General features: G+C 41.9%; 3 protein-coding genes across 10 annotated transcripts in view; 2 read left to right on the top strand and 1 right to left on the bottom strand.

Annotated features, from left to right (window-relative positions):
* TBC1D14 (TBC1 domain family member 14) overlaps positions 1-6,211 on the top strand; it is a 106,857-nt gene extending 100,646 nt beyond the window's left edge. For 5 of the 8 annotated variants that reach the window (XM_073342582.1, XM_073342583.1, XM_073342586.1 and 2 more), the window contains 2 exons: positions 412-670; positions 2,894-6,210. In XM_073342582.1, coding sequence (XP_073198683.1) covers positions 412-670; positions 2,894-2,959 — 325 coding nt within the window. In that variant the 3' untranslated portion in view covers positions 2,960-6,210. Of the gene's footprint in view, positions 1-411; positions 671-2,893 lie in introns of those variants that run through there. The other 3 variants (XM_073342585.1, XM_073342590.1, XR_012158733.1) reach the window with 2 other exon arrangements.
* Positions 6,212-7,414: 1,203 nt separating this feature from the next.
* Positions 7,415-11,583, bottom strand: CFAP184 (cilia and flagella associated protein 184). The gene is made up of 2 exons (XM_073343206.1): positions 10,708-11,583; positions 7,415-10,362 (listed from the first exon to the last, which is right to left on the bottom strand). The coding sequence occupies exons 1-2, from the start codon at positions 11,581-11,583 to the stop codon at positions 9,817-9,819; spliced, it is 1,422 nt and encodes a 473-aa protein (XP_073199307.1). The 3' UTR covers positions 7,415-9,816.
* A 446-nt stretch (positions 11,584-12,029) lies between these two features.
* On the top strand, positions 12,030-21,691 carry TADA2B (transcriptional adaptor 2B). Its single transcript, XM_073342591.1, has 2 exons — positions 12,030-12,352; positions 15,130-21,691. Exons 1-2 carry the CDS (start codon positions 12,083-12,085, stop codon positions 16,120-16,122), a joined length of 1,263 nt encoding a protein of 420 aa, XP_073198692.1. The 5' UTR covers positions 12,030-12,082; the 3' UTR covers positions 16,123-21,691.
* The last annotated feature ends 297 nt before the right edge of the window (positions 21,692-21,988 follow it).

Consider the following 21,988-nt stretch of genomic DNA (forward strand, 5'->3'; position numbering starts at 1 on the left):
TCCCTGGAATTTTAAGCTGGAAATTAGCATGTGAGAAGACAAAAGGAGTTGGGGCGGGGGAGTGCGGTGAGGAAACTTAATTTATAAGACATGCCTAATGTCACTCAGCCTACACTGTATATTACATCCCTTTCCCACCCCCATTCTTTCTCTTTATGGATTTTATGTCCATTAGCGAAAGGAACTGGGTCTTCCTATAAGTATGTACGTCACTTAGCACATTTTGAATAGCTTTGAAATCTAAATTATACTTTCTGTGAAACCAGTGTAAAATACCAAATATAAAAGAACTTTCCAGTACCTGATCACAAACAAACTGTTGTTCAGCTGTTATTAAAGACTTGTGTGCTTCTGTTCTGCCGCTTAAATTTTTTTTATACCCTAACCCTAAAGATTTTCCTCTGTTTTCAGGATATTCACATTGTACAGCAAGTCTTTGCCACTCGACCTTGCATGTCGTGTCTGGGATGTGTTCTGCCGGGATGGAGAGGAGTTCCTATTCCGTACAGCCTTGGGAATATTAAGACTTTTTGAAGATATTTTGACCAAAATGGACTTTATTCACATAGCCCAGTTCCTAACAAAGTTACCAGAGGACTTGCCTTCAGAAGAATTCTTCACATCTATTGCTGCAATTCAGATGCAAAGTAGAAACAAAAAGTGGGCTCAGGTAAAGAGAACGTATTAGTCTCATTTTTTTAATAACAAATGAAGGTGTATTTGGCAGTGCCTGCGACAATGCAGAACAGAGTATATTTTACGGTTTGGTAGGCGTGTAGATCACTTTATAATGTTGGTAGGTGAACATTTAGTGAAAAGGCTGGTTGTCCTGAACGTCTCCCCTCTGGAAATCAGGAGCTGGATCAGTACTCATTGCAATAAAATTGTGGTGGATCCAAGCTTGAATAGTGGCAGTGTGGAGCGTTTTTCTCCTTTTTCTCCTATTAATGGGAAAAGAGGTTAAAGAAAACTGAGACGTAGATGTTCACTATTACAACTTCATATTTAAACAAAAACAAAAATTGGTTTGGTTTGTGGGAAAAGATGAGACAACTGAATCCTCTATGAATTTTCTCCTCTCCATCAGCACTCTGTTGCCAAACTGTCCTTAACAGGGATCCTAGAAATCCAATTGCCCCAGAAAACCTAGAATTTGCATTTTTTTTACAGAGAATCTTTAGTTTTTACATTTTGTGAAAAAATAACATTTACTATTAACTAAATTTTACTGAAAGTACCAATGTCACTTATTCAATACATGCAACCTCCTCCCCCTCTTGTGGTTGATTTTTGAATGTGCTTTAAATTTACATAACTATACATACTTCAATAAACTGCTTCGGCATATAGAAATTATTCAACAGCATATGGGGGTTGTGTTTTAACACATCTCAAATTCCACTTCAGCCTCTAGATGTGAGTAATTTAAATTATGAAAAGATGCTGAAAACTTTTGTCACCCGTAAAGACGATGTCATTGAATCATAGAATATCAGGGTTGGAAGGGCCCTCAGGAGGTCATCTAGTCCACCCCTCTGTTCAAAGCAGGACCAATCCCAAATTTTGTCCCAGATTCCTAAATGGCCCCCTCAAGGAATGAACTCACAACCCTGGGTTTAGCAGGCCAATGCTCAAACCACTGAGCTATCGCTCCCCCCATTGAGTTTGGCAAGGACAAATTTCATGCTGCTGGTAATATGCTGTTCTATACTGTGTATGCAGCAGGGCTGTTTACATTCAAAGGCAGACAATTGTAAAACATATGGAAAGTGCTAAACATAAACTGAAAGAAAAGAAACTAGAACTAGGCTAAAACAGCAGGGCCATCGACAACAGTAAAGAAACAAGGCACTGTGACTGGACTATTCTATTTTATCATAGTGATGGGCCCTGATAGGCTTCCAACTTGCTTAAAATTGTAAATGTATCAATAAAACATGTTCAACTGATATATATATATAAAATATGGTGTGTAGGGAAAATAAAGTTCAGCATTTCATTTTAATCGCGGAAAAACACATATTTGTATGTATGTTTGGTTTTTATCAGAGAATTTTGTTTTATCATTGAAAACTAGGATCCCCGGTCATAACCTCAGCCAAATAGTGGTCAAATATGGCAACGCAAATTTGGCTTTCTGCTCATACCTCTGCAGAGAAAGAAGCTACTTGTCGATAGCTGCATTTCTTTGTGCTGAAATGAGAAACTGTAGAGACCACCTTGGCTGAGCCCTAGGGTAGACCACAAATAGTTGTGTCCTGCAACAAATGTTTGTTTCGAGTGTCCGGGGTACAACGTATAAATGTGTTTACTTCAGTGCCTTGACCTAGACAAGCAAATCAGTGCAGTACCATTTGAGATCTTCGTTTGAAATCCAGTCACTCAGTCCTCTTCTCTAATTGTTATTGCTACCACTGTCATCATCTAACATAACATTTATTCACTACAGTTTCAAGCAGTTAAGATTCATTTGGAAATACGTTTTTTCTCAGGCAATTTCTGGTGGCAGAAAGAGATGTTCTACTATAAGCATGTCAAAGAGTCGTGAACCAACCCCTAGGCTTCGTGGTGCCTGGTTTTGGTTTTTTTCTCTTCACCTTAGATTTTGTACCTGGTCAAATGGGATGGAGAAGTGACACAGTGCCCACGTGGCAAAGTGCCCCAAAGTCTTATGATGTTAGCTGTTTCTCAGACCTCCCGTTTACTGCAGAGGATCTTTCAAAGTTTGAAATTTTTTTGAAAATAATTTCTTTAAATATTCATGCTCTGAGGTAACGGAATGGGAAAATCGTGCAATAGCTTGTTGGTACACTGTAACCAAATACGTTAAAGTCTGTTTTTAACTTCATTGTGTGTTTTTTCTTTCTCTCAACTCCCTTTTTGAAATGTCTAGGTACTGGCTGCCCTGCAGAAAGACAACCGGGAAGTGGAAAGAGGAAGCCCTTCACTCAAACACTGAAACTATGGTTGCCTCAAATTGAGATCCAAGGGAAAAGAATATGAAGTGGCAATTGTATGTCAAGATGAACTCAATATGTAGAGCTACAAGTGTGTTGTTTTGAGTTTTTTGTTTAGCACTGGAATTGGCCTTAAAGAAAAAAATGGAAAAGAAAAACTTTTTAAGTAACAAAACCAAGGCTTAGCCTTAAGAAGCTTAATATAATGTGTGTTTGCTGTGGACAGCTTTATACATTCTGCACTTTTAACAAAGGCAATGAAACCAGGCAATTTTAAGCTTGCCTTTTTTATTTCAGTATAAATATTTTTAAATACTGGTAATTGGTAACAACGTGAGTTGCTTTGAAAGTTACTCCCCAGTTTGATTCTTAACCAGAATATACATGCATAAGTATAGGTGGATTTGGAGAACCTGTTCCATAACTGGTACTGGAGTTCATAGTTAAGTGAGGTAAGGACCACTTTCTTAGAAATGTCCTCTTTTTAAAAAATCTATAGGCCTCATTTACCAAAGAAACTGTTAAAATAGAACTACATTCCATCCCATTAACTGAAAACCAAGACCAAACACAAACACCATGGTAAGTAGAAAATACACTTAAAAATAGGGAGGGAGGAGTCAGACTAGCAGTACAGCAGCAGAGTCCATTTTCAGCCTGCCTTGCAACAGTGTTTCCCACCCATATGGATGCATTGGGAAAGTGCCACATTAATCCCACAGGGTACTAAGCTCTCCAAGGGCTGATCTGTAGTATTATAGCATTATTTCCCATTGGCTCACTCCCATGCACCTATTGAACAGAAGTAAGATGCTAGTAAATGGTAATTAGCAAGTGAGGTTTGCTGGGGAAAGTGTCAAGAACTGGTAATTCGCTAATGGGATGAGTAAAATTCATCCATTGATCTAGTTCTTTTTGAGGATAACGGTGTTCTTTAAGACCAGCCTGTACCACACGGTACTATGCTTGAGCAAGTTACGCAGATGGCAAACTGCAGTTGCATATTTCCATTATACAGCTAAAATTTTCTCTGCCTTCATCAGCTGTTTGATTGTAAATCATACGTGTCCATGATTTACATTGTACACTATACAAAAAACTTCATGGGATAAATTGCTTTATAAATATGAATTTCAACACTGAAAAGGGAAAATAACTGAAACAATATGTATTTGATAGCTGTAAATGGGAATTTCTGGATCCTCTCTAGCTTTGGATCTTATGTTCACCATCACCCTTCAGTCTGTCTTTATGCTGGCTGCTCTGATGATGTCTGAAACACAAGTATAGATGAGAGAGAACTGGATTAAAAGTGGAAGTATACTTGCACACACTATTAAATTCCAAGTACATACAGCGTATAATGTAAAATGTCTATAGGATACTTGCAAAATACTGTCCATTAGTGAAGTAGTATATTTTCAATAAGTGGTATTTTGACTGTAATCTTAGACTCAAATGCAACAATGATTTTTCCAAATAAGTGCTTCAGGATTCTATCACTTCAAAGAGTATGTAATGCAAATGCAGCTCGCAAGTCTGTTACCTCTTTGGCCCCTCTTCCCCTTCCGCACTTTGTATACCTACCATAATTAGCTACTTAGTTTATTTCTGGTGCTGGCCATTAATTTCTTCAGTAACTAGCAGCATAGTAAAAATTCTTGTGAAGGTAAATGTCCAGGCATCAGAATGGCATTTCCATTCTCTCCTCAGAAATTGCTTAGCTTTGGTCCTTTCGTGACTGATATTGGCATTGTAGATGCAATGAAGTGCAATAGAAAATTGGAAAGTCAGTACCTTTTGATCTACATTACCTTTTTAATATCACAGATATGCCTTTTTTGTGAAGGTGTATAGAGGCCTAACATCAAGAACATTTGCACTATACATTTACGTACTATACATTACGTATTTATGCAGACCAACTTTATCCTCAGTATACATCCAGTTAGATGGTACTGTAGCTGGCTTCGAAACTGTAACTTAGTCTTCATTGCAACTTAATTTTTAGGTCCTTTTAAACCAAGTGAGTCAGAACATGGTTCACCTACCTTATTGGAATGCAATGTTTAGCTACTGGATATTTAGCAGCCATCCCCAATCTGGTCTCATTTTGCTCCCCATCTAATCGGATGTTTAATGTTAATACTGAAAATGGACTTGGTTGTGGAAAAAGGCCTGCTGCAGCACTTGTACACTGTTTGTTACTTGCAGATGTAATTATTTTGTTCTGTGGTTGATTTTTTTCTTAGAAGATGTATATATTTTCTAATTGATTTATTTGTGTACATAAAGGTATGTTCTTTAAGTAATGAAAAAAGCAATGCAATAAGGAGCTTTGCACAGTTTGTTTAAACCCCCTTTCCCCCCAAAAACCTTGTATTTGGGAAAAATTTTCACCTGCTTAAAGATAGTTGTTTAAACTTTTCAGTATACTTGATTTGAAAATATGCTTGAATTTTGATAATGCTGTTGAGATGTGTAATAATGGAATAGGATTATTTGCCACTGTAGCTTTTTAATTTTCTGACAGCATACCAAATATCATAATTAGCTATTAAGGAAGGTTTTCATAATTAAATTCAGGGATTGCATACCAGATTTTTGACAACTTGATTTTATTGTTCAGGTGTTCAAGGGTATGTGTAACATGATGCATTGAGATTCCCCTGTTCTCCATCAAAGCAGAGAGTTGATATTTTTCCCCCCAGAGGTTTAAAAAAATGAAAATGCTGCAATAATTTAGAAGTATGCAACTTTCACTTTACATGCAGCAAACAAGAGAAACTAGGAAGACTGCAACCTGGTTTGGGATTTTGTGCAACCTGCACTTTACATAAAACAAAATATTTTACATCTTCAATCAGTAATAGTCAAAATGTATCATTTAGTAAAGAATTTCATTTTGAAAGGTACTTTATAATGGCTTCTATTTTTGAATGTTTTAAATACTAGAATATGTAAAGAACTATTGACACTCTGTATATCATGTTTGTTTTTATGTACAATTATCAATTTTTGTTGAAGTACATGTATCAAACTTGAACTTTTTTGAACTGTATATATGGTTTTATTAACTAAAATCATGTAAATTTATCTAGATCACATGGTGTCAATTACAGTGTAATCCACGCTGAAGTTCCTGAGTTTATATACTAATACCCAACCTGTTGATAAGGAATCAATTCCTCTTCCTGACTCCATTCACTGAATGAAACAGAAACTCCAACTTTGCATATGCTCCAGTTTTATAGTGTTTGGTTTTTTTTAAACTATTTATTTTCCCTTCCCTGTTCTGACGGCTATAATCCCAGTCTGCTTGAAAATACTTCGAATTGCTTCCTTTTTTCCAGCTAGCACATACTGGCAATAAGGTTTACAAAGAAAGGGATTTTCAGGTTTAACAGTTCCTGTATGGTGCCATATTGTACTCTCCCATAGGAAGGTCCATGGATCTCCTGAGTTTCATGTTATAGTTAGGGGGTCAGCACCACCATGTTGCGCGACAGACACTTGACAAAATTACTGGACTTAGTGATGGACATTGGCGGGGGTATGAGGGGGCTCGGGGCTGAGGTAGGGGGTTGGGGTGTGGGATGGGGTGTATGGGCTCTGGGCTGGGGGTGCAGGTTCCAGGGTGGGGCCAAAAATGAGGTGTTTGGGGGACAGGAGGGGCTCTGGGCTGGAGCAGGGGGCTTGGGGGGGGGTGTGAGGGCTCCAGCTGGGGGTGCATGCTCTGGGGTGGGGCTGGGGATGAGGGGTTTAGAGGGCAGGAGGGGGATCAGAGCTGGGGCAGGGGGTTGGGGTGCATGAGGGGGTCAGTGGTGCATGCTCTGGGCAGCGCCTACCTCAAGCAGCTCCCAGAAGCAGCATCATGTCCGTCTTCCCCTCCCCCGCCCGCCTCCTACACGGAGGCGCAGCCAGACAGCTCTGCGCACTGCCCTCTCCGCAGGTACTGCCCCTGAAGCTCCTAGGGGGCACAGAGGCAGTACGCCTACAGAGGCGCCTGGCCACGCCTCTGCCAGCAACAGCATGGGGGTGGGGAGAAAGACACTGGTGGGGAGCTGCCGGAGGTGAGCACCCCCAAGGACCTCAAAATTTTTACTATGGACACTGGTGTCAGTGTACAGACATGTTGCCGACTTCTGGTTACAGTTTGAAATTCTAATCAATTTCCTCAGGAGGAAGGGCTTTGGAAGACCAAAGTTGTAGCTGTTTGTTCTCACAACATTGGGACACAATGAGAGAAGAAATTTCCAAGGAAGTTGCATAAGATTAAGTGAATGTTCATTTGTTTTTAACAGCTGAAGAGTGCATTTGCTCCCTACATTCTTCCCCAGCTCAGTCAAACCTCCACCCTGAGGAGCTTCTTTTCCGTGCCTACTAGCCTCTCCTCCTTGGGCCATATGTACCTGAAAGTGAAAGGCATGTTAGCCCTTGCTGCTTATAGTCTTAAAAAGTGTCACATAAGCCATTTTATTTTTTCACTTGAGACAAAAGGAACAAAGTGTAAGAAGACTATTTAAAGGAAATCCAACTACACTAGTAGGGCTTTGGAACATACATCAAAAAGTAGGAATAATACATATTGCTCCTCCGGAGTAGCGGGAGAGTAAGTACAACAGAAAATAGAGCAAGCTTCATAAATGCTATGGTGAAAGAGAACTGTAACTTGATCATCATACTGAGGCTGAAGTAGATAGTGTAATTCTGTTACAGGGAGTCCATTACTCCTATGTCCTTATATCTTTACCAAAACAATTGAATAGGAAACCAAATAGATGCTCTACTGCACAACAGGACATCTTTAACTTAAAATTTTAGCTGATGAAGAGCTTACCTATTTGCCCGAGTAACTGGGCTTAACCTGAAAGAAACAGGGTTTTATAAATTTATTTCCCTTTTTCATTTAAGATGTTGGCCACTATATTTATTGATATGTCTCCTTATGCTGGCTAGTGTCTGCAAGAGAGAAAAGATTAAACTGGGTAGTGGTGTTTTGCCCCTATTAGTCAACTTATTTTGTAGTCTCTCATCACTACTGGAGATTTAGTAGAGCACTAAAAATCAATAGACATAAAAATGAGGTATTTAGTACAGTTGAATTGTTTTGCTGTGACTCAAACCATTTTGCAAAAAAAAAAAAAAAAAAGACTTTAAGGGACATCATCAAATCAAACTAATTAGAGAAGATGAAAAACATATACTGTGGCATCTAATCTGTTCCAAGACCATGCAGGATTGTTTTCAGAGACTGTAATCTCTCCAGGATAGAAGACCAACCTTTTATGCTCTCAGTAATGAAATGACCAGCTTTCCATCATGATCCCAATTCCTCCCTCCCAACTGAGAATTTTTTAGGTGTGGTATCAATTTTTTTCCAATGTTAAGGTGACTCAGAAAAGCTACTTCAGAGATCAACTAGAAAAAAAAAGTTGTAAACATTTTTAGAAACTTCTTAATCCTTTTTAATCTACTCTTTTATATACCTTAGCTAAGAAAACTCAGAATAAGTTGGCTGATTCTTGTTTGCCAAGATCTAGTGCACTGGACTGTTACTGAAAAGGCAAGAATATTTTTTGTTCATTTTGTAATTAGAACCTCACGATGCTGTCATTTCTCAGATGTATGTTGAACGTGTGCAGACTTTGAGACTGATATGTCTAATTATGCTTATTGCATGAACTTGTGTAGTTTAGGATCTGTACTAAGTCCACAATGAACCAGCATGATTTACTGGGGTTAGGAGAGATTTGGATCTCCAGGTAAAGTATGTCTAAGGTGTCTATTGCCTTAGTAAATAAATGCCAATGTTAAAACTACTGCTGATCATCTTGCTCACTAAGTACTGAAGTTATAACCCCCTGCCACTGTTCTGACCCACATTATTTCACTGCTGTAGAGACATTTCTTTTAATATTAGAAACCAGAAAAAGGTCAGGCCCTAGCCACTCATTACTTACTAGACCAGTGCATGCAATCCTGCCCTCTGCAAGAATTTTTCATCCACCAGTGGCCAATAAATTAACTCCATCACAAGGATGATTTAAGGATTAATTAGCATGCATAATTCTGCAGCTCTTTCATTCTGTGAACATCTTCATAAGAGAACTTTTCATGGATCTCCCTTTCAACTCTCTGCTGCTTGGCTGCCAAACTGTTTAATTCTGTAGACCAATAGAGAAGATGCTGCAGATCACAGGTGCTTCACCAACCGTAGCTTGAGGATAACTAGGTTAGTTAACACCTATATAGTGTATTGTGCATATAAATATAAGACAACTGCTATGTATTAATACTAAAACAAGCTCCTAGGAAACTGTATTATTTACAATCTATATCACTTTATATCTTCAGAGAGCTTTACAAAAATTAATCCTCAAAACATGTCTGAGACACAGGTAGGTAAGTACACCTACTTCAGCATTGTGGGTGGGGAACAGACTCCCAAAGCCACACAGTGAGTTAGTGGCAGAACCAGGACTGGAATCTGAGGGCATTTGACTTGCAGTTTTTTGCTTACACCAGAAGGTGATGCTGCCAGTGATTAGAATAGTGCCAGTGTGTGTGTTTTTTAAAAGCAGACTTAAAATATCTATCTGATAGCATATTTGGCTAATTACTCTTGGTTTTTTCATGAGCCATTGAAAAAGGTATAACTTGATGGCAGTCTCCTGATGGAATGTATACTATTAAAACTTGGGAAACAAAGTTTTCATTAGATGTGAAATTGAGAATATTTCACCCTTTTACTACATACCAAGCCTGTACATGAAAAACACTTTCAGAGATAAATAAACCAATTTAAGTGCTCAATTTTTGTTTTTCTGTCTTAACCTCACTTTCTTCTCCAAAATCCTCATTCTGGTAGAAAGGATTTTGCTTCCTTGATTTTTTTCTTTACAGCTTTGCAAGTAAGGGTGAGTCCAGCATGGTGACGTTTCAGCATCTCCAGCTGCTGACTTAGCACTTCAGCAGTATCCACCTTGTTCTCGAAATCCCGCAGCAGTATCTCACTTCCGAGAAGCCCACACTTCTGTCGCAACTTCAGGTTCTGTACCCGTAAACTATCCCTAGCCTGTTTTGTTCTGGTCAGAATCTCTCTTTTCTGGGCCACCAGTGCCTCAATCTCCATCAGCTGGGCCCTTCGGTCTTGATTCTGAGCTTCTACAAACTGCAATTTTTCTTTGAGCTGGGTCAGGACTTGCACTGTGTTAGTGATCTTCTTCCGGAGCTTCAGAAGCTCTTCATTGCGCTCCTCAATTTTCTCATTGTAGGTCTGGTTCTCTATCTTCAGCTGCTCATAGTCTATCAGGTGCAGTCCTTCTGCCAGCTCCTCTTGAGCTTTCAGGCTGGCTTCAAGCTTTTCAACCTTATGCTGCAGCTTGATGTTTTCCAACCGGCCCTAGAATGGTAGAAATGAGAGAGCAGGAAAGATTTATTAACTTTTCTAATCCACCTCTCTATCAAGACAGGCCTTCTTTGTGCTTTGTCAAGTCTAAGTATAAATGACCTAATCCATGAAGCATCTTCTTCTGAATTTTAGCAGGTGCTAGATACCTAGTAGGATTTTCACAAGTGGCTCCTTCATTTATAGGTGCCTAACTGCTTTTATAAATCTGGCCCAAAGTTGAAAATATATGCATTAGAGGGGGAGGTACTCTACGGTGATGCTAGCTGTGGACCACCTCCCCTAGGTGTCATGGACGCTGCTCTGGAAGCTCATGTCCCAGGTTAGGGGTGGGCTCACCTCACTCATCTCCTTCTCTTTACGCTGCTCCTTGGCTTGTATGTGCTCCACCTCCTTCATGGCAGCTTCCTTCCCCCCCAGCTGGCGCCCTATGGTGAAGAGGGTCACTTCCTTCTTGCAGGCCTGGAAGGCGAGCCAGTCGGCGTTCACCTGCTCCAGCTTTTCCGTGCAGCGCTGCTCCAGGTCGTCTATCTGGAGCTGGTACCATGCCCTCTGCTGGGCCAGCTGGCCCCTCAGCTCCCCCAGCATGGCCAGGTAGCGGGTGTAGCGGTGCTCCTTGTCGGAGACGAGCTCCTCCAGCTCCGCGCGGGGCGGCTCCTCGCCCTTCTTGCGGAAGAGCTCGTACAGCTTGAACTGCAGGTGCCCGTTGTACTGGCGCGTGCGCTCGCGCTCGGCCAGCAGGAGGCGGTACTGCTCGGTCAGCTCCGCGCGCTGCCGCCGCTGCTCCTCCGCCGCCGCCTCCTCCTCCTCCTCCTCCTCCGGGCTGCCCAGCTCCAGCAGGGGCAGGCTGAGCCGCCCCTCCCCCCAGCTCTCCGGGGGGCTGAGCACTTCCCCCACCTGCAGCGGGGGCGGCTCCTCGGCCTCGCCCTCCGTGAAGCTGGCGCTGGTGGGCGCCTCTGGGGCGGCTGCCGCCTCCGCCTCGGGGGTTCCCTCAGCCGCCGGCGAAGGAGGCCCCGTGCCCGCTCTGTGTTCCGACTCTGCCTCCCCCTCCTCCGCGGCAGCCTCTTCCCCCGCCGGCTTCTCAAGGGGACGATCGCCCTCGGCCTCCTCCGGCCTCTCCTCTCCGGCCGCCTGCTCCTCCGCGACGGGCCCCGGGCCCTCTGCCTCCACAGGGGACTCCTCGGGGTGAGCCGGAGCCTCGTCCCCCTTCCCCATTTCCTCCCCCTCCCCGTCCCCCTCCCCCTCCCCCTCCATCCCCTCAGCTGGGCCCTCTCCCGGGCCCGTCCGCGGCTCGATGGGGACGCGTCAGTCTCAGCGCCACACGCTTCGTTGTTTACCTGTCTCTCCCGTTGCCCAGGCAACAACGCTGGACTCGTTCAGCCAATGGGAGGAGCAGCCCGCTCCTTGCGGAGACACTGCGCCGACGCCCCAATGTGTCCGTCGACCACTCCGCGAAGGGGCTGCCTAGGGTCGCTTACCTGATTTGTTGTAGTGGAGGCGGATGGAACCTGAGCCTCGAATTCTATTGGTCGTTGGGTTTTCGCCACGCCTCATCGCCCTCATCCTATTGGTTCAATTGCGAGGGGCGTGTCAGATTGTTTGGCTCTATTGGGTTCCCACTACGGATCCCCGCCCCTTGGGCGCGCTGCCATTGGTCGTCCCTGGGTGTGGGCGGTGCCGCGCGTGCGCAGTGCGGCGCGGCGGGCGGGGTAAGATGGCGGAACTGGGGAAGAAGTACTGCGTGTACTGTCTAGCTGAGGTGAGCTCGCTCCGTTTCCGTTGCACCGAGTGTGCCGACATCGAGCTCTGCCCAGACTGCTTTTCGGCAGGCGCCGAGATCGGGCCGCACCGCCGATGGCACGGCTACCAGCTGGTGGACGGCGGCCGCTTCACCCTCTGGGGGGCCGAGGCCGAGGGCGGCTGGAGCAGCCGGGAGGAGCAGCTGCTGCTGGACGCGATCGAGCAGTTCGGCTTCGGCAACTGGGTAAGCGAGCGGCTGCCGGGCAGCGCAGGAGGCCGTGGAGCTCAGAGCCCCTCTCCCCGGCTGGCCTGTCAGACCGTGGGCTTGTCAGGGAGCCGGTCGGTGTGTCAGGGGGGTTAACCATGCGTCTGGGCCTGGGACCCTCCTCAGTGGGGCTCCTCTGGCTGTGATATGCCGTTTCTATCGTCCCCCGCTCCGCATTGCGGACCTACTGCTCCCCAGGGGGCTGATCCAGCCGTGCCCCCCCCCCGCCTTTTGCCCATTCACCTCCTGTACGGCGTGTGTCGGCTGTACGGCATCCAGGTGCTGACAGCCAGCCAGCCCCCCCAACTGCTCCCTTCCGCTTAGCCACGCTCCATGGTCTGGGTAAAATTCACAAGTCTTTAAAATTCGGACTCTGTTCTGTTGTTGCTCATTATACCTGCGATCACTAAAACCTCAACATTTCCCACGCTATCAGACTTGCTGGTACTGTTTATGCTGCTGCTAGACAAGCTTCGCTTCTGTGTGTGGTGTATATAGCCAGTCGCTTTCTGGGTCTCATGCATTGGTGTTAAATTGAGTCTCTGGCTAGTGATGGCCCATACAGCAACTTTCTGGTCACGAAACACAGTCTTGGTTAAGTTAACCTTAAGTTAAGGTTTCTACTTAAGGGAGTGTCTGGTGAGGAATGTTCAATTTCTGGTTATTACAGCTGTGAAGAAAACCTGAACAAAGTGATGCTGAGCTGTCTTACTGAATCTGCAGAAGCCAAAACAATAAATGGAGGTGTCAACTTCTTCCTTTTTCTCAAGAATATAACATTGAAATGTTATGACACTTTCAAAGTTAGCATTAATTGTTAATCATGTTGACACAAACATTGTTTATTTTAGGATAGTATACAGGGTATGAATAACATCATTTTTGAAATATTCTTGTGCCTTGTGACATTGTGTACAGTATTTGAGATACAAACACTGCAGTTGAGTGTCTAAAGTCAAAGGCTCTATTAAATAGCTAAATTAAGAATACTTTTTTAATAAAAGCTTTTTTGTGAAACCATGGGGCTTTGTTTTTGTTTTTAATCTAACATTGAGCCGTCAGCAACATGGCTTTCAGAAAGGATCAATCAAGTTTTATGTCTGACAGTCTGCTCTTTTTTTTTTCTGTACCTGTTTCATAGTCCTTAGCTTTTTGTGTGTGTGTATGAAGAGGAAAAACCAAAGAACCCCACAGATTGCATAATAATTTAGTATGTGCATTGGGGATTCTAGTAAAGGAAGTGCTTCCCCAAAGACTTACAACAGAATCTGTCATCTAAACAGGAACAGCAAAGATTTCCCTTTTTACACAACCTCCCATCCCTGTTTCATTGCAGATTTGACTCTGTTTACTCTTTTGTTCCCTATTCTCATCACACCTGTCTTCATTGTGTGAGTTTTTCACTCCAGTATGTCACAACTGTCAGGTCACACACACACATCCTTTTTAATCTACACTAACAAAATTTTCTTTGTTTTACTACAACATAGGAAGCTGACTCAATCACCATTTATAGTGATGATTGTCTGAAAAAGACTTTTCTTCAGAAAGACAGCAAGATACCTCAACTCTTCCAAGCTCGTACTGTTTAGTGCCCTACTCCGCATCCCATTTTTTTTTCATAAATATGAGGGCAAGTCTTTTTTTTTTCTTTTTGAAATTCTTACTGCTTAATAAAAACCTAAGCTTATTAAATACTTATTAAATACACTACTTATTATGATGGCTGTGGCTTTTTGTTACCTAACAAACTACTCTTGTAGAGACCTGCAAGAACTAGTCTTTCTCACCTGTGTACTGTTTTAAAAAAAAAAAAAAAAAAAAGGGGGTGGGGGAGGGGAGATATGATCCAAATATTGAACTTCCACTTCCAAATGAGCAAAATTAGATATGGAGGGATCAGTTTTAACTACATTTTAGCTGCATTAAGAACAACCACATGCACGCATGACTAGTGTACTAGACTTAAGCCTCTCATTTGTTTAAATGTCTCGAGTTGTAATCTTGTTCCCCTTCTGTAAAATGTTGGAGTGAAGAGGGCATGAAACTCTGTTGGGAGGGAGGACCTGAGTCACGGAAACAACTTTTATGAGTTGAATGATTGCCACTTATTTTTCCTACACGGTGTGCCAAGCAAGCTGTTGAATAAATAGGATTGTTTGATCCTCTCCTATATTCTGCCAAGAAATGTATTAACTTTTGTTCCCCAGAGAATTTTGACATAAAATTCAACCAGTGGAATTACTCTACCTTTTGCTAGATTTCAGGGACACTACAATACTGTCAAGGTGCACTTGATATTGAGACATGGGAGGCCTATATTTGGTAGTGGCCCTGAGGATGTCACTTCCAGAGGGTGCTCATGTAGATCCTGGTGGTGTCTAGGGATTCACTGAGAAATTGATGTAGCTTGCTGGGTAATACTCATAGTGTCAGCTTCATGGGATACTATTAGTAGCATCTGTTTTAGAGCTTAGTCACCGAGGTGCTATTGGCATCTGTATACCTTCTAGAAATCTAGCTAGATTGAGGAAACGTCTTGGTGGAATATTATAGGTGGGGTGAACTTTATACTGGACTCGAAGAAGAGAGAGTGAACGCACACTAGAGTGGTTGACCTAAATAGTGCTAGAAGAACATATTTCAGGTTGATGTGTGGGGAAAACATGAGAGGTTATCCCTAATAATTGGGTGTATTTTTAGAACTGAGCTAATAAGTCAAGCCATCACTAATTTCCTTAACTTTCTCCTCCTAGGAGGATATGGCTGCTCATGTTGGAGCATCCCGAACTCCCCAGGAAGTGATGGAACACTATGTAAGCATGTATATCCATGGCAACCTTGGAAAAGCCTGCATCCCTGACACTATCCCTAACAGAGTAACAGATCACACTTGTCCCAGTGGTGGCCCACTTTCTCCTAGCCTGACCACACCTCTCCCTCCTTTGGACATATCAGTGGCAGAACAGCAGCAGTTGGGGTATATGCCACTTCGAGATGACTATGAGATTGAGTATGACCAAGATGCTGAGACTCTCATCAGTGGCCTTTCAGTGAACTATGATGATGATGATGTGGAAATAGAATTAAAAAGAGCTCATGTTGATATGTATGTAAGAAAACTTAAGGAGAGGCAACGGCGGAAAAACATTGCACGAGATTATAATCTGGTACCTGCCTTTCTTGGGAAGGATAAAAAGGACAAGGAAAAAGCTCCAAAACGGAAGATCACAAAAGAAGAAAAGGAGTTGAGGCTAAAACTGAGGCCTCTCTATCAATTCATGTCTTGTAAGGAGTTTGAAGACTTCTTTGAGAACATGCACAAGGAGAGGATACTTCGAGCAAAGATTCGAGAACTGCAGCGGTACCGTCGAAATGGAATCACCAAAATGGAAGAGTCGGCAGAATATGAGGCAGCTAGACATAAACGGGAGAAGAGGAAGGAGAATAAAAATATAGCCAGTTCCAAGAGAGGAAAGGAAGATGGTAAGGATGGGGAATTTGCTGCAATTGAGAATCTGCCTGGCTTTGAACTCTTATCAGACAGAGAAAAGGTGCTCTGTAGCTCTCTAAATCTGAGTCCGGCACGTTATGTGACCGTGAAAACTATAATTATTAAAGACCATCTCCAAAAAAGACAAGGTATTCCCTCAAAAAGTCGCCTTCCCAGTTATTTGGACAAGGTACTAAAGAAAAGGATTTTAAACTTCCTAACAGAAAGTGGTTGGATATCTAGGGATGCTTCATGAAACTTATCTGATTTGAAAGCTGAGTCAATGTGAATAAATGGCTCATCATGGGCCAAATGACTCTGTTACTTTCGCTCCCTCCCCAAAGATAGGATTTTTCCTGTAAAATATGAATATTTACAATCCTCTGTCCAAAAGGACACTCTTACATTGGATCATGGAAAATACCAAACTGTAACTTCTTGTGTGATCTTAAAGTTAAGTACTTTAAGATAAAGGATTTGCCGCTAAATATTCATTGCAGATGAGGTGGATCAGATTTCATCTTTTTTGGAACATTATTGGAATGGATATGTTCTTACTTTGATTTATTCAAATCCAGTAGCCCAAGGCTAGTTGTTATACTCTCTGCTGTTGGACAAAAGGGTTATTAGTGCAACACTTGCTTGTTTTGGGGTGGGAGATTGCCTTGTATCACTCTCTCTTCATGGTGCTGGTAGCCAAATGAAACTTACAAAAATCCTGAGCTTTGAAGTACAGAACACTTGAAGTGAGCATTTTTGTGAATAGAGCTTAGCTTCCAGCACTCTTCACTCAGTAACAAGGACCTGTATTATGGTAGAGTGATGTGAGCACATACAGAAAATGCAAGAGGAGGTGAGTTAATAGAATGGGACAAGGACATGGAATATGGTGGATAAGTTGCTTCCAGTCACGTCCCTCATGGAGCAGATTCTTAGACTTATTTTCACACTGAATTGCTTCTTAGGCAGATTACTCCAGGATCTGTGCTGGCATAGACCCTTTAGGAAACTCCTGTGGTAGACAGATAATTCAGTAGCAACAAAGTTCCCTGCCCCTATTCTGGGCACAGGGGACTTAACTGGTCCAGGGAAGTGTAATGTTCTTCTGAATCTGGTCAGTTGTCTGTACATTTTCATCTAATACTGAGGTACAAACCCCTGATGTTGTAAAAACATGGGAGCTACTTCAGACTTGCAGCTAAAGTTCCTTGCTCATTAAAAATATGAAACGAAATCAAACCATTACATGTTGCCTGTTGCACATATTTTGCTTAAAATACATTGAGACAAATTTATTGCAAATGGCAGCAAAAAATCTTAATTTGCTTCTTGGTCTACTTCAGTACAAATCATGTGATATTTCACTTAAAATGTGACATACCAACCTCATAGGTAGCTTTGGGGGGAAAGGTGTGGGTGGTTCTTTTGCTTTTAAAAGGTCTACAGTCAGAGTTTGGTGCTTGCAACAAGCACCAGTTTCTCTCCCTAACTCGAGTATACAAAAGAAGTATCTGATCAATAAAACGTTGATCCTATGTATCAGATTTTTAATTAAAGCAGGGAAGGAATCTGAAGAACTAAAGCAGAATATTTATTGTTACAAGTACCTTACCTGAATGTAGCAAATTGGGGGGGCGGGGGGGGGGAATAGGTTATAGCTGACATTCTTGCAAAATCCAGGGAACTATGTGCTATGTAAGGGTTTTCTGGGTTTTATGTTTAATTCCTTGTTTCCTGTGTTCTTGCTGGCTTCCCTTCCTTTGAGCTTCCCTATTTGGAAAGGTCTTTAACAGTAAGATAACTTGATGCGTTTGGAATGCAGGCACTCTGAAAATTGGGACTTGAAGATTTATTAAGACAACTAGGAGAAAAAAATTGTGCATTCAGAATGTCTTAACACTTGTTTTGATATTTCATGCAGTGGACAGAGAAGTAATCACCAAACTGTGTAATATTCTTTCAAGCTGCAGAGCGAATTCTACACATGGAATTCTGCGTGTTCTTAATTGTCAATGTATGCAGCATTACCAAAACAGTGTTAAGTGAGTCCTAATAAGAAAAGAGTATTAGTAAAAAAACCAGCATTTCCAAGGGAATCTATGGTGCCTTTTTCTTTTGAGCTTGTGGTATTTTAAGTCTCTTCAGAAAGGCAAGGACTATGTCCCCAGCTGTGTAATGCTTTGTCATAACTGTAAATGGCTTGTTGTAAAATACTTAAAACAAAACTGTCAGTCCCACTTTTTGTTGTTTGCAGTATAAGTGACTGAAATGTGCTCAACAGCTATGAGAACCACCTCCACCTGTCATGTCATGTGTATCCTTTTGTGCATGCACAAGTTCAGATACTACAAATTGTGATAAGTTTCCATGCTCTACTTACATGGAAAGGGGGAAGATGTTCTCAAGCTGTCTGTTTTCAAGCATGGTACTGGATTAGGTGGTTGGTTCTTCTTTTCAGTTTGTAAACCCTGTTATCTGGGTGCCATACTATCACCATACATTCAGTATTCTGGAACCTCAGCTGCATAAATAATTTTTTCATTTAGTAGTTGTTAAATCTACATCACTTTTATACTTCTAAGGTGCTCTGGCACAACTCTTAGTGGGTTTAATTGAAGCAATATTCTGAAGCCCATCTGCTGGATAACTAAAAGAATCAGACTTCTAGGCACTCATAAGATTCAGCTAAATATTGCATAAATCAGTTCTGCTGCATTTACACTTTGTAGTTTCTGAATTCCTCAGCCCGTCCAAAAATGTTACTTTGGTGCTAGATATAACTTATTGAAGATCTGAATGAATGTAAAATAAAGTATTTTTAATGTATGAAAACCATGGATATCAATACTTATTTCAATCCTGGAAGCAGATTCAATGATGCAAGAGTGTTTATTACCTTTGAATGCTAATCTGTTGGAAAGAGCTTCTCATTGTCAGCTATCCTTTTATTTAAAGATGACTTGTACTAGAGGATACTGTTCAGTGTTTTCAGATGGAATTGATTTCTTAGCCTAAGCCTGCCTTTTGTTATGAGTTTTCTTTACTTGTGCCATGCAGTTATCCTAATCCAGTAACTGACTGAAACTGTACTGCTTTTCTGGGACGGAGGGTGACTGAGTAATATTTCATAATAGCTCTCCAAACCATATCAGTGTATATACATATATATCCTTTGTGCTGGATTAATCCTAACTTGCATGTTGCTAATTCATGAGGAACTGTTTTTAAACATACATGCTATTTTTGACTCCGTGGATGCCTCAAATAGAACAGATAAGCTGTACTGCTAAGAGTTTAAATGAGTTTAAACTGTGACAGTCAAGCTTGTGTTTAGAGTACGGACCCTGTGCTACAAGCACCGTGACACACTCTACTTTAGGTAGGGCTAGGATACATTAGCATAACACTATACATCTACTGTGATCAACCAAGTTCCACTGAGGCCTTACCCAACCAGCTTTCTTTGTAACAATGAAACATTCACCTTCCCTTTACAAACGTGTACTAATCAACTTTGACTTTAGCACTTCTTGCTGCTGGAGGACTTGGACGAGTATGCTGGCATTAGGAAAACCCTCCTGAGTATTCTGTAGCTGTTCAAGGTGCTAGAATGGTTCTAGGGGAGTTGCATGAATCAGGGTGCAGGAACGGCTTGGGCCTCAGTTAAACTGAAGCACTTTACCATTTTTCTTCTGTAGGGCTGGTGTAGCAGTACTGTGTGCCACTCAATCTCTTTTTAATAAAGTTCTTGCAAGATGCTTTTGCATGTACCCTAATTACTCTTAAACTATGGTAACATAATACTGCAAAGAAGGAAGATAGCAGCTGCCTGTTAAGTGTATTCAGTTCAGTAGGTTTTTTTTTAAATAAAACCAAACAATGCATTCATTTGAAGCGTGCTCTGGTGTAGCTGTGCTATACCTACAACAGCGTGTGCTGCGATCATGTAAAATCTAACTAATGGGGTCATTGTGCCCATACCCATCTTAACAGATTTCTTCCCATTGTATATCTATAACAGTTGTTTTTACATTAATAAAGTCTTTTTCATTACGGTTAGTGATGGAGCCTGTATTTTACAGAAAGGCAGGTGGGAGGGGGAAGAGGAAAAAAGCTGGAGAAACAAAAGCAGGTTGTAGTAGCTTTTAACTGCATCACTCCAAAAAGTTAAAGCTAGCAAATAACTCCTCTTACGCAGGAGAGGGCTAGTGTGAAACTGCAGTAATCATACAGGAGTACACTATTGAAGTACCTTTTTCTGTCTTATGCCATGGACTGAGCACTCAGTGCTGGTGCCACAAAAAGAGCCACTGTCAGCTTTCTGCTACTGGTCTGATGACTGTGGGCTGCTTCTCCTGTCTCCTTCCTCAAGCTCACCTGCTGTACTTCCCGCTACTCATCTTACTCTTTTCCCCTGCCCTTTTCTTTAATGTTAGATTGTGGAGAGGAAGGGAAAGAGGTTGTAGGTGAGCCTATTCCTCCAGCCCCTCCTGCATGCTCTGGTTCTTGGTATACAGCTGGTCACTCAGTCACTGGTGCACACTCTCTCACATGGGAAAGACAATGGACACAGACCCCCTAAAAGTGGTCAATACTGCCTCAATTAAAACAAATCCAGTTTCCTGCTTATGGATTTGTGCATAGGTCTCTCACTGTTTTGAGCCCTTTAGGTGGGCTATATGCACACTGTATGAATCAGTTCACCTTGTTCTTTTTGTTAGCAAGGTCTAGCCTGTTCCCAAGTGGGAAAAGCAACTGAAACAATTAGTGTCATACTAATTGCTCTCTCCCCCTTTTGAACAGAAGAAATTTTCAGCTCTTTCAACAGCAAACTTGTTTAACCAAAAACTGTATATTAAGCTGCTATATTTGTAACTAGAGTAACATTGCCCAAGTAAGCCACTGCTCAGTAATCAGGTGGAAAGCAGTAAAAAGCTGCCTCTAGATGTGTCACTTTTACTCTGCCCCCTTGATATCTCAGAGGACAATTCTGATGTTACAAATATAGTGCTCTTCAGTCCAGATCAGTTAATCCAAAACAATCCATACTGCAGCAATCACCCTTGTTAGTGCTAATGTGATATGTCCAAACAGTTGCTTAACAAAAGCAAGAGACTGTAACCAGCATCAAAACACCTCTCAGACCTCAGAGACACACAACTAAGGCACTCAAACCCTAAAGGAGCAACAGTCATGACCATGTGTGCTGAAGGAGTCTAATTGTGATCACCTACAGTTAGCAAAATGAGAGATTTCTCACAGACATGGGCAGAACCTATTTTGTGGGTGCAACAAAGCCCTACCACTTTTTCTTCCCTTTCCCCTTCAACCGCTGCTGTAAAAGTCACAAAACCAGTAGGGTGACAGCTACAGCTATGCATTGATACAAAGTATATCAGAGCACAAAGTACTTTGCTAATTGCTTTCTTATTCAGGTGTTACAAAACTTATGGCACCAGCATGGTTTAAATTAATGCAGCCAGATTTGGGTTTTGCTATCATTGTATTCTCCACAATGTTATTTATTAAGTTGTAGAATAACTTTGAGGATGAAAAGAAAAGGAGTACTTGTGGCACCTTAGAGACTAACCAATTTATTTGAGCATATGTACTCCTTTTCTTTTTGCGAATACAGACTAACACAGCTGTTACTTTGAGGATGACGACACCATGGGCTAATGTACAAATACCTGATGATTTATTCAGTGAGCAGTTAGTATGAAATCAGCAGCTGTTGGCTAAGACAACAGTGATAAAATCTTTCACTATATATAGATCTATATATTGAGAGAGAGATGGAAGACTCCCTCCCTCTAAAAAAAAAAAATCAAAGAAGTGTTTGTTTTGCTTTCTAATTTGCCAGATTAGAAACTAAATAAGTTGCTGCAGTCCTACGTTATATCCACATTTTTTTGCCTGAACCGAGACCAGTTTAAAGGGAACAAACTAGCCCTTCTGCTATTACAAATCAGCTGGCATGGTGCGGTCACATAATCCACTAGGGGCGTGTCAGGAGTTTTAAAAACCAGTCACTCTCTCCCTCCTCCCACTGCTACACAGAGTGGGTTCAGAGAATACACGTATACAGGCACCCAGTAACTATAGATAAGAATTCCTCATGG

Source organism: Lepidochelys kempii, chromosome 4 (genome assembly GCF_965140265.1).
Source record: "Lepidochelys kempii isolate rLepKem1 chromosome 4, rLepKem1.hap2, whole genome shotgun sequence".
Lineage (NCBI taxonomy): Eukaryota > Metazoa > Chordata > Testudines > Cheloniidae > Lepidochelys > Lepidochelys kempii.